The sequence below is a fragment of the Catharus ustulatus genome, chromosome 8, assembly GCF_009819885.2.
Source record: "Catharus ustulatus isolate bCatUst1 chromosome 8, bCatUst1.pri.v2, whole genome shotgun sequence".
NCBI lineage: Eukaryota > Metazoa > Chordata > Aves > Passeriformes > Turdidae > Catharus > Catharus ustulatus.
In genome coordinates, this window is record NC_046228.1 from 24,526,581 (window position 1) to 24,539,779 (window position 13,199).

Here is a 13,199-nt window from a genome sequence, read left to right on the forward strand (position 1 = left end):
TGTTGTTTTGGTAAGTGGGAGTTGTGTGCTGTTGATGAGCAATTGTCTGTACATGTTACATGTAATCTGTAGTTATTGCTCAGTATTTTCATTTTGCATGTTATAATTTCTCTTACTCTCAGAACTCTGAACTTTTATTCCCTGCTGGCATGGATGACATCTCTTCTGTTTGCCGTTCTCAAAATAAAAATGCATAAATGTAAAAAGTACAAAGTGGGGAAAAGGTTTTCCAACTAGGTCAGTGAAAATAGATTGCTCATTAATCAAGAGTGTGCAAACTCCCCTTACTTCACACATTTAAGTGTGCTCCTCTATTGTGTAAGGGTCAAGCAGGTCCTTTTTCCTAGAAGTTGTATTGCCATTTGTCTTGAAAGAAAAAGTCAATGACCTGGATTTAATTCTGGATTGCATTTGTCACCATGGCAAGGGAGGGCAGTGTAAAGATTACAGAATATGGTAGCTGTGTGTCCAAATGGTGGATTCTGACTGGGGCTTGCTGACAGGACTCCCATTTTGGTCAATGGCAGGAGTGTGTCCTGTGTCTAAAGGCAGACCATACACTCGCTTCTGTCAGACAACCTGAGCATGTCTTGAGAGGAATTTGCAGCTGAACTTTATCTTTGTTGGCTGAAACAAATGGCAAGAGTTTACTTCTTTGCAGGGGAAGGAGGAAGCTTTTGAATTTAAGGGAAGTTTGTTAGCTGTGCTTTAGTCACGAATATCACCTGATCTTGTTTTCTTACTGACAGTGTTGCATTTGAAAGGCAACTTTGATAAAGTAAGACTCCTGAAAGATTTAGAATGCAAAGTTTGAACCAGTGTCTGAAAGCAAGTACCTTTTTATTATGAAGCACAGCAACGCAGAAGACAAACTACAGCTGAAGATTGTTCACCCTGCACAAATTCTGGAAACATAAGCTTTATTAAATGATCAGAAGTGCAACTGTTTATGACAACCACACCATTACATTCAGCTGTCTTCTGTCTTCACAGTGCTCAGCTGGTATCTGTAGAGAGAAGAACTGATGTAATTATTTTTGGTTCTGAGATCAGGATCAATCTTTTTGGATAAATCTTGTTTAAAACATGAATCTTGCTATTCTAAAGTGGGGAATTGTCACTTTGATTCACAAAATCATAAAAGGAATGTCTAGTCTGTAATTCTTGAGTGATTTGGCAGTTCTTACAAGATTCATCTGAGCAGTGCTTGCTACAGATTTGCTGCAAATGTGCTGATTTGTGTTTTAAATTCACTGCAATGCTTTACTGGACTACCCCCTTCCATTGCAGGGGAGTAACTTAATTGTTAACCACCCCTCACAGAAAACTGTAAACTTCAATGGATAACAAAGTTGGTGAGGACATTATCGGTCCTGGTGACCAGATCCATGCAACCAACTAGAAGAAGCAAAAATCAGCATAAACTCTACTTAAAGCCAACTTCCGTCATGCAAGTGCACTATAGTGTGCCCAGGTATAGCTGCCTTAAATGAACAAATAGCCCAGCAGTGACAAAACTGACTTCATAAACATGTCTGTGGATGTTATATCTGGCCACAAGTGGTTTATTTTCCACCAAGAGTGTCTCACCTTGTTAAATGCACTATTGATATTTAGGCAGAGGATGAAGAGCATAGAGCATTATAGGAAAGTGAGTAGAATAGATGGTCTCATCCAACTAATTTCTGTTGTGGTTTCATTTATTGCAAAAACGTTTATCCAGGAGCATGTTTTGTGTTAGGGGCTTACTTGTCAAAGTTGGATTTAGGATGTCAAAGTGGCAATACCTCCAATTTTTAAAAAATTTTGTTGCCCTCCCTTATTTCGTCACTCATGAAGCTAAAGAATCACAGGATCTTAAATCCAAAAGGAGCCTTGAGATAACTTCATCTGTCCCACCTTTCTAAGGTGAGTTGCTTCATTTTCTTCCAGCCCTCTCTTTAGTGGTTGTTGAAATCTGATTTTTCCAAACTGGACCCAGAGTTGGGATTCCAAGGGCCCTAGTTCTGAGGCCGTACCTACCCTGACATGAATGGAGGAATTAGTTCACATCTTGAGTGAGAAAATATGGGATATTTAATAATAACATGTGTAACCCTTTTTTTCAACTTAGGTTATACCTGACCAGATACTCACCATCAAAAATGTCTGTAAGTGGAGTTCCTGGAACAGTGGGGATATTCAGTGTTGTCTCACTGATGATGTTCAGGAGTGATTTGACTTCTGATTCTAGGTGCTCCACTGTTTTTATTACCTTCTAATGGAGACAAGGAAGACAAATGGAGAAAAGAGGTAGTTAAAGGGTCAAGTGGAAGGAATTGCACCAGATGTGTTTGCGGAAATGCAAACCTCATGTTCTGTAATGCCAGCAGCTTATTTAGTCCCTATTGCGCATTGCAGGTTTAAACATTTCTTGTGTTCTGCTGGCCTCTAGTGGCACCAAGCGTTAGCACTTGGTTTAGCAAGAATTACATTACAGCACCCTGTATACAGAGGAAATTGACTTCTTGGAGCTTTGCATTAGTTTGTTTTTAATTCTTTCTCATTTTTGAGAGAAATGCAATTTATTACATGCAATAAAATAATCTGTATGGATGATGAGAGGAGCTGATGGGGTGGAAAGAAGAGGGCTAAGACTGGAGCAGAAGAGAGGTAATGTTGCCATTTGAGAACCAGAGCCTGGAGTCTGAGAACTATCCAGCTGAGAATAGTTAGCAGATACCTTGTGAGTGCTTAAGACAGCAGGGGGAAGAACTACCTTTCCTAGAATCCCAGTCAGAGAGCTCTTTTAGCTCTTAAGTGTCAGCCAAGGTGAGAGGAAACTACTCTGTCAGTCTTGGAGTCACATGCAGAACTCACATCTACCCATAAGCCAATGTGAAACTTTACAAATACTGATTCTGAGATTTTTAGATTAAAGGCACATTTATAAGCATTCTAGAAAAGGCTGATATATAGTAAATTGCTAATAAGTTTTTTGGAATTCATCAAATTATGTATTTCTTGTGATAATGGCTTTATGTATAGTTATAAACCATTACATATAAACCAAAAGTCAAGAAGGGGCACTGTCTAGAGACATCCCTTTTCTTTGGTAAAAAGGATAGGGCAGGAGTCTGGTAAGGTTCAGGAGCCAGCACAATCCCTCTTACCTCTTCAATGATATCTAAGCGTTCATGGAGCATATGTTCATTACACCAGCTCTCTCCTTCCAAACTTCCAGGTGTCACACTGACAGGATCTGCAGCAGCTGCAAATACAGACACAGTTAATTAGCAGAGGGTTAATAGCAGTCCTTGCCTTTCTGGTTTCTGAAGTAGTATTTTGTATGCTACACAGCATTGTTTATGAACCAAATGTAGGAATTGAACTTCTTTTCCAGTAACTACAGCCATGCCCCAGTGCTTTCAAGGTTTCCTTGCCTGCACACATCGTGTTGGTTGGAACAAGGCATTTTCTCTTGCCATGGGTGTTTGTTTTGTTTTATATGTGTGCTTGTTTTACATAATCTATTTTTGTCCTACATGTGTAGGTTAAGTTTATAGGCTGTAACTCTGTCTCTCTTAAGTATAAAACCTAACTGTTGGGAAGATCTGCTTTACACAACAGTTCCTTGTAGACTTTCTTCAGAAGCAGCTGGTGCGGTAAAGCTTTGAAGAGTAGCTAAGCTTGACCACTTTCCAAATGGATGCCGATGATGGATGATGATTCCTCTGTGCCAGAGAGTTGTCCCTGACAATCTGACTTTGCAATGGGAAGGGAAACAATAAAAGCATGTACATTTGCTGACTCTGATATGGTGCTATACACAAAGTCACATATCTCTGTCGGTTATCTGTGTTTACCTCTCAGTACACACGAGCTCCTGCTCTTTGAACTTTTCATTCTGCTGGCTGTGCACCATGAAAGGTCAGTAGCTGCTGGTGGCCATGCTTTAGTGGAGCCTATTTGCTTTTCACAATATCTGTGCAGCATTCAGTAACATTGAAACTTTCACATGTGTACAGAGGATTGTAGTAAAATATTTTAAACTGTGCTAAAGTGATAATGTATCTTCTTGCATGTAAAGTTAGGTTTTGCTCTTGTTTGATGCTTGAAGCAGCTATGATAATGAGGAAACAGCAGTTACTCATTCTGTCATTGTTTGATTGTAACAAAGACAAAAGAGCTTGTGTTATAATGAACAGTAAGACAGATGAGCAGTAGCTAATTCTGTCTTCAGTACTGCTGTGCCAGAGCAGTGGTTTGGAACTGCTGCAGTGCTTCCTCTCAAGCCTGTGCCAAGATTCTGGAGTGTAGGTGTCAGGTGATGGCAAACACATGTCAGTAAGGATCGCTGCATTTTGTGGGGGTGAGAGATGTTCTCTGAGTTGGAACGCCATCCTTGGAATTGGAGGGTGGAGAACGGAGAGGAGGAGGGATTACAATGTGACCTGATTACTGGGCATTATTTAGAAATCGATGTGGCAGATTTGTTTGGGGTTTTTTTTAGTGCAGTCACCAGAAGGTGGTGCTGTTAGGACAGAATCCCAAAGACCTCGTCTGCCCATGTACAGAAGAGTGCTGAAATACAGCAGGTATTTCAACACCAGCTGCTTTGCAGTTGCTCTTTTTTTTCCTCTTTGCTGCTAGTGGTGGTGGTTTATGATGCTGTTCCTGTCTTAGTGGTCAAATGAACCATGCTATTTCTCAAAATTTTTGCTTCTTTACATGTTTTTTTCCACCATGACTGGAACAGTGTGGAGATACTGAGGTTGTGCTGGGTGATTCTCTAGGCAGGTGTTCATAGGTGGGGAGGTTAGATATGATGGATGACTGACCTTTGTTCAAAGCATGTGTATACATACTATGATAGGTATGTACAGCCAATGTAAGGTTGTTGCATCTTACTGTGAGCTTAGCAAAGCATTGCACAGCTTTGTGTGCATCTAGAGAATGAGGAAAAGGGGTTGCTATGAGACGCAGGACTCAGTAGCTCTTGGTTCCTTGGGGTGGTGGGTTCCTTTCCTGACATGGAGGGAGACAGCTTTCCACCACTCAAGACACATTCCTGCATTGTCAGCTGTAATAGGTGTACTGAAGGAGGACAACATTTCTTGTTCTAGTTCAACAGGGCTAGATATCACTCAGAACTACAGAATTAATGCAGTGCCTAAAAAAGTTGACAAACAGGCCAAGCCCAAGTGTCTCAGGAAGCACCTGACAGGTGATGTTAGCAAGGCTAGGGGTTAGTAGCATGTCTAGTTGTAGTATGGAGCTATGAGAGGGCTGAGCTAGGAGAAACCCTCTCAGGATCTGTGTGTCCATGCCTTGTTAGTGACTTTCACACCAGAACAGAACTGCTCAGGCTCTTGTGATTGCCCCTTCACCATCATGCCAGAACAGGCTATTTCAGCTGCTGCTGGATGGGCAGCCAGTGTTTTTCAGTGTAGATTTCTTTTCTTTGAGTCCTGGCTTGAGGCTTTGGCTGCCCAAAACACTCATTGTTATTCTTTAGCTCTTCAATGCCACAGATGAGCTGTTCACAGGACACATCCGGTCCCTTGTAAATATGGCACATACCTGGGTCACTATGGTCAGGCACTTCAGCCAAAGCAGTAATTTCCATGTGCTCAAAGAGAGCACATGGAATGTTACTTATGAGCACTGCCCTTCTCTACTGCAACTGGTGAAAGAAAGGGACGCATCTGCCTTTGGCACTGACCTTACTCCAGCAGCATCTCTACTTCATATAATAATAACAGTCACCATGTAAAGGAAGTGAAGAGGGGAAGGCTGCAAAACGTGTAAGCAAAAGACTAATGACCTTTTAGGATACTTCCAGGTATTTACTTCCTGAAATTACTGAAGAAACATTTTGTACATGTAAATTGAAATTTTTATTTGTCTGTGTTTCAAAGCACACGCATAAATACAGACAACTTTGGTAGTAAGTTTTGAAGCTAATCACTTTTACAAGTGATGTGTTCTTTGTATGCCATACAAATTACATATTTAAAATATGTGGGTGTTTGCAACTTCTGACAGCTTAGGCAAGTGTGTAGGAGGCATATTTCAATGTCTTAAATCTCTCATTTGAAACTTAATAGATTATTTCATGCACACACTTGTAACATTTCAGTATGGCAGAGAGAACATTACCTTTCAGTTAATGTCCCTCTGCAAATTTCCACCTGATGTTTCTTGTGAGATGTTTAGTTAAATTCTTGAAATCCATTCTTTTTGATATATAGGGTGGGTATTTTCCATCAAGAACCAAAACTCTCATGTTCAAGATAAGAAAACAACTCATGCCTTTTTTCCTCTGGTTAAGTTCTCTGTGCTGCATTGATGGTGCCCATAAATCTGGGTAGTTCTTACCACCCTGGGCTGTGATGCAGTCAGACACCTGCAGGGAAATGGAGCATCTCTGAACTGGTTGTTAATCAGGATCTGTTTAGTAGAAGAACATGCTTAAAGTTTGAAAGAAGTAGCACGATGAAGAGTAAGATCTATCTGTCATGGTCAGCCTGACTGTACAAAACTTAATCTTATAGTGAGGGAGAGAAAGAGCAATGAAGTAAGAGTCAAAACAGCCTTACTAAACAGGTTAAGAGCAGAGGCCTTAGATTAAGAATATCCCTCAGTTAAGCTCTTCTCCCTCCTATACATTTGATATATTCCCCCAACCCACAAGATGTTGCTTCTCTGTGCTCCCTGACGAAGTTCCCTTCTAGGACTGTCACAATTCTTTCTATCCAGGTGCTGTTAAATGGCTCATTTTGATCATGCAAGCAGTTGCTAATGGTAAGCATCAGAATAAACCTAAGCCTCTCTGCTGTCCTTTTCTGTGGTTACCAGGACTGCCAGAACTGAAGTATGTTACCACACAGATCCAGTAGGTCTTTTAAAGTATCCTTCCTAATGACACATTGCTGGTCCAAATGAAGTTACAGGCTTGATCTAGAAATTGCTGGGTTGGGTTCTTTGGTCTGCATTACAGAGAAGGTCAGGTGAGTGACCACAGGGTTCCCCATTGGTCTTAAAATTTGTAAAATTATTTTGCCTCATTGGGTGATCAGTGTGATTTTGAAAGTTGACTGCAAGTTCTTGTTTGTGCTCAGTAGGGCGGGAGGGGTAAAACAAAGCAGGCCACAAGCCAAGTGAAAGACAAGGGAGATAGAAACAGGAGCTGGATGGCAAATGAGGAGATCTGAAAACATATGATAGAGCAAGAGGAATAAAAGAGAACATGTCTAACTCTTCAAGAAAACATGCTGTTTTGTGTGTTTTTGTTTGCACTGCCTTAGGTTTATGAGAGTAGTACCATTTTATGATACATTTTATTCCTGGAGCATATAGCATAAGGTGGCCAGATTGCCTTTGGTGAGAAAAGGAATGCCAGTAGTAATGATTCATGTTCCAATAGGAAAAAGTTAATGAAGTTCAAATGATGAATCCACTAACCAGTTTGGGAGGAATGCAAGAGACTTCTGAATGGATTTTCTCATCCTTGCTTAAATTGTTTTTTCTCTAAATATAAGTCTGGATTCCACTTTGAAATTTGCATGTAACTTTGAAATGTTAGCTCAAGAAATCACATGGTTTTCAAAAGTGATTGGAGAAGATAACTTGCAGCTGAATTCAGGAAAGATTCAATTGCTTTGAACCTGAGCTGATACTAATAACTAACAGTACTATTGCCTTCAGACCATAGACTATGTTAAGCTAAAACTTTTAGTAATATTTAATTTTGGGTGCTGTTCTTCCAGGCATCAAAGTTAGTTTCCAGTAAGGTCAGCTCTTAATAAATTACACTGACATCCTTGGGTATGGAAGTACTGAATTAACTTTCTGTGCCACTACCAGTTTCATTATAACTATTACGCCCAAATTAATTTTAAGCTGTGATATATCAAGCCATATCAAATTTTATTGTTAGGATATCAAAAATAATTGATTTGGATAGCAAGTGTTGTATTGAAAATGCTTTTTAGGGCACAGATTCCCTTCAAGTTCTTAGCACTGTATGTACAGCATCTTTCTGGCTGTAATCCATACAACACTAATGCTTAGCTGTGATTTAGACACCTCTGTACCTATTTTTAGACTTTAATCTCTATTTTCTTAATGATAAGGGAATTCTTACCTTTAGTGATTGCAATAAAGACTGCAGGAATTGTAATAAATATATAGAATTCCTTAGCAACATACACACTGCCATATACTTCCCACTGGAGGCAACTGCATGGGCTTGCATATATTTACATGCAAATATATATATATACATGTAGATATACACATATGCATGTGAATATTTAAATGTACACATACCTTTAGTAGGCTCTAGCTTTTATATCAGAGCAAAGCAAATTTCATACAGGGTAAATATGATCTCTCCAAAGTGAGAAATGGAAAGCAGGCATTATATATTAAACTGTAAACTGACAGTATGGGAAGATCTGAAATTTAGGAGTTGTGGAAAGATTGGGTGGGGCTTTTTGGTTTTCCTTTTTTTTTGTGGGGGGGGTGTTATTTTGTTTTTAAATTCGAGAAGGTACATAGAAAGTTTTTGATGCCTGATTAGGGATTAATCTGTAATACTTCAACTGCTGTCTAAACATCAAGTCTTGGAAAGGTTTAAAACATGATACAAAATCCAAGGGATTTTTCTGGTATCCAAGATTTATGATCCTCTGATAAGGCAGACATCCTGAAGTAAGTTTCTTCCATGAAATTTGTGGTCTTACTAATTTTAGAAGCGAAGTAACCGTATCAGAAAGTCAAGTTCCAAAATTGCAGATCTGGCTTATACTCTCTTTATCAAGGTATAGAATATACTGTCATTAATATTACTATCCTACATCAGTTAAGATTATACTTGTTTTTGGTTTTTTTTACCCGAAAGAGAAGGAGCAAAGGGGGAATCTCATGGGTTGGGGATTGCATTGATGAAGGTGGGTCAGGTACCAGCCTGAGTTCTCATATCTCAGCCTGGTCTGTCCCATCCACCTGTGTGTGGGACCTTGGGTCACGGTGTGTTCTGGTGCACCAGACATCACTCGTGCTTGTGAAATGTGCAAACCAGAAATGGGACTTCATAGCAGTTGTTCCTGACTAGATAGCACATATTTCTGTGTAAAACTATCTCATTTACAGGCAGCTTGTACTGTTGTGATTCTCATTTCATAAGGGGATCCACCTCTCACTTACTCAGCAGTGGAGACTGAGAGGGAATGCACAAGGCCAGGGATAGTTTTTGCTTACAGTGGGTGGCTTTTTTTAGGGCACAGAAAAGTCTGGGTCCCTGCCATGCCTATGTGGCAGAAGCAAAACTGTTACTTGAAAAACTACTTTCCTTTTTCTGCTATTTGACCATATCTGTGATTGTATGAAGCACTTAAGTTTTGTGTATTTTCATTCAAAGGAAGAAGGATAGCAATTAAATGTTCCTGTGAGGGAACTGTTGGCTTGGAGCATGTTTTCAGCATGCTGGTCTTCTGAGCAAGCAGCCAGAGAATATCCTCTTGCACTTGCTGCTGCAATGGAAAATGATTACAGGGAATTGGACTGGTAAGAGACACGAGCTACATAATCAGCAGGTACGTTACTCTAATTCATGCTGTATCTTACAATGATGCTCTGGGCTGCAGAAAAGTTTGCCTTTATTATGTATTTATTTATGTGGGAATATATCTTTGTTATGGAAACTAAGGCTAAGTGTTAGGAGGATTATAGCTAGAAGCTGTATAGGACATACTTGTGTAGAGAAGGGGAAGAACTTTTAGGAATAAGAGGAACTGTGTCTTAGCACACATAAAGAATCCAAGTTGTGCAGAATTAGTGAGCTTAAGGCTGGCTTGAAAGTGGAGGATGTGAGATAAATAATGGGCCCCACCATCAATTTGAGGATAACCTCTGGTATCAGGGGACAGAGTTTCTCAATTTTCTGAGGACATGGCTTTTGGTCTGTGTTTAGTAATACAAACTATGGTCATGGGGAGTAGGTGAGGTGAGTCTGACTTATTAGTCAGCTCTGTGATTGTGTAGTTTTCATATGTCTAAGTCATGGCAGTAGAAAGAAAAAAGTACAATGAAATAATTCTAATATCTAAGCAAATCTAAGAACTTGCTTGAAGATATATTTTCTCTTGGCAGACAGTTCATGCATTCTGCAACAACTCAGGAAGTAGAATAGTGAGAGAAGGGGAGATACGTACATACACACACATACATACATACATACATACACAGTAGAGAGCCTGACATTCAGGCCCAGCACTTTAATCTGCTTCAACCAGAGCAGATCAGCTGCATTTATGAATAGAGCCACATGCTGCAGATGAATGACAAGAGTCCTATATTTCTAAATTCCTGATTTTGGGGGGGAATTTGATACTAACTTTTGTTTTACATTTGGGAGTTACAAAGCCCACAGAACTTAAATTTCTTTTAGCTAAACATAAGAAAACATAGGGCTTTAGAGATAAACAAAGTATCTTTATGAAAGACTCACTTCTGTCCTGAACCCTGATCTCCAGATGCCTCACAATCTTAAAGAACACAGTTATTTCAGGGTACACTTTGTTGTCACAAACTTTATTTCTCCTTCCTTGTTAGAGCTCTGAGGTGGGTTCTGCAAAGACTGTAATCCTTGCATGGGAGACAATAATGCTGATAGGTTTCTATAAGGACAGAAAATACCTATAACATTATTAGACCATTATTAATTTGTTAGTTGAGAAATATGAGTCCAGGTGTGGTCTGAAATAGGATATCTATAATGAATTTTTACTGTAGCTTTAATTCTACGATGCAGTGGTTTAATCTCCTAGAGAAAAGAAACGTCCCCTGTGATAATGCAAATGGTCAATTTGGGACAGAATCTGGCTGTCCTGAAAGGATTTTTTCCCCCAGTTTCTAGATAATGGTCTAGCTTATAGAACTTCCCATCTTTGAATCAGAGGATTCAAAAGATCTTGAGAATTCAAAAAAACGTTAGGTGAATGAAGAAAAAACATTCATACACTTGGTATACTTAACTTGCAATTAAAACCGAATGAGATCTCTGCTGTTTAGAAGCAGATCAGGCCAGTGTGGAGCAGCAGGACCTGCAGTGGAAGCTGTCCCTGGTGGAGCGCTGGTGTTTGGTGTGTCCCATGTCGCAGGAGCAGCCAACCTGCCAGGTGCTTGTTTACCCAAGAGCTCCGGGTCAGCTCTCTGCCACACTAAACACGGAGCAAAATCATTGCTGTTGGGGTGCCACACCCCTCGGAACGATTTGCCTGGATGTTTTTGTCAGAATGGAAACACGTTTAAATGGGGCAGCTATTGTGCTCCAGGCTACGCTGAGCGCTGAGTTTGGGCAGCTCCTCACAAATTAACCCAGCACTATAAACTGTGCCAGCCTCTCCTCCTGAATGATTTGGAGGCTGAGCTCTTTGAATATGAGGTTGTTTATATTAATGGTTGAATTAAAGCGTAAATTCTAGTTTGGCTGAATAACTTTTAAGAGGAACCCATAGGAGTTACGATGGGGGTTGTTCCCCAACTCAAGGGTAGCAGAGGGAAAGTGGGGGTGGCTTTTTTAAGCCTTCAGTCAGGCAGGGTGCTCCCCTGGCCATGAGAGACACAAAATTTCTCATTTTGCATGATGTACACCATGGTTTGCTGACTGAGTAGCTGCCACCTGGCATGATACTGGGTGCTAGTCTCCACTGCAATTATTACTGAAGTGCTGTTCTAATTAACTGGATTTTATCTCAGTTTGAGAATGGTTTGAGGTTAAAACCATACTTTTAAGGGAATAGACAAAGCCTTTTAAAACTTTTTAAATTTTTACATTTATTTTGGTGAAGCTTGCAAAACTCACAATAGGATATTGAATTCTTGTGGAGTTAGAGTGTTCTTGCTGTTGCATTGCTATTTCAGTTCATCACTGAGACAAACATCACAAAGCCAGTTAAGTAGGAGGGAGTCAGGGCAAGGAAGAGTGACTAGAACGTGGGGGCAGAAGGGACTAACAGTTTGTCAGGAAATGTTTTGGATGTGATAGATCTTACTACCCTGCCATGAAATACAACTATTGTGTTGTCAGGCAAGTAGGACCAGAGGGAAAATAAAGCTGAGCCTCAGCTAGCAGGAAAGATGTAGTGCAAACAGGCTGGGAAGCCAGGACTGTGGTTACACAGGGACTGTAAACCCTTGAACTAGCCAAACTGAATAGATTTCAGTCACACCACAATGTGATTACACGTTATTCAGTGCTAATCTCTTGTTAATGAAAGCAGAATTCAGATGCAGGCTTATCAGATGTTCTGTTTATACTTTGTTCTCCCAAGGTTTTTGGAGAAGTCATTATGTACCTCAAAATCTCAGGAATAAGCAATCCAAAGCAGAAGAAATAAAACTGTGATGCTGTTACCAGGAAATTTTAAAAGAAGGCTTTGAATAAAGGAGACTCTTTCTCTAATCACCTTGAACTACAGTCTCATTTCCAAGTGGATTAGTGTGAATATAAATATGGCTGCCAGAACAGTAATTATGGAAATTCAAAGCAATGTCTGCAGCACCTCAATGTGGTTCTAAATTTCTGAAGGTAGATTGGTACTATCTCCTGTAAGAAGTAAAAATCTCTACCAAAGCAATATGCCTACAGGACAAATTTTCATGTCACAAAAATGGAGTTTTACCTCTTAAAATCAATATGCCCACAGAACTTTGCTGCATACCTGTGTCACCTTCACACAAAACCCATAGAGAAATTAAGCAATTATTTTCCTCCCCCTCCCACCCCATGCAAAGGCTTTGACCATACTAAGATTTGCAAATTCAGTCACTCACCTAAAGGATCTTGCTCCTGCAGGACTAGAACAAATGCCAGTGCCCAGAGGAAAAGCATGGTCTCAGCCTGCCCGGGCTGTGCCTGGTTGTGCTGGAGAGCCCTGCAGCCTCCCTCCCTCCCTCCCCGGCTTCCTATCGACTCCTCGTCCAGCCCTGAGTGCTGAGCTTTAGCCAGAGTTAGGCGGAAATATGCCCAGCCTGAGCCAAGATTCTTAAGCTGTTCTCTTCTGCTTCCCTCCTTTTAAAAAACACCCTTCCAGCTCCATGCACAGCCCTGCTATCCAGGCTCCAGTGGCCCAGGCTCCCCAAAGTTGGGTTTTTTTACACTTGTATTTATTTGCACAGATTGCAATGGAATGCAATGAAAAGCTTTGGAT

At 40.3% G+C, this 13,199-nt stretch overlaps 1 protein-coding gene across 1 annotated transcript; it reads right to left on the reverse strand.

Moving 5' to 3' along the window:
• Positions 1–370: 370 nt before the first annotated feature.
• Positions 371–12,918, reverse strand: PLAC9 (placenta associated 9). The gene is made up of 4 exons (XM_033065492.1): positions 12,823–12,918; positions 3,153–3,250; positions 2,137–2,257; positions 371–1,007 (listed from the first exon to the last, which is right to left on the reverse strand). The coding sequence occupies exons 1-4, from the start codon at positions 12,878–12,880 to the stop codon at positions 997–999; spliced, it is 288 nt and encodes a 95-aa protein (XP_032921383.1). The 5' UTR covers positions 12,881–12,918; the 3' UTR covers positions 371–996.
• Positions 12,919–13,199: the final 281 nt, after the last annotated feature.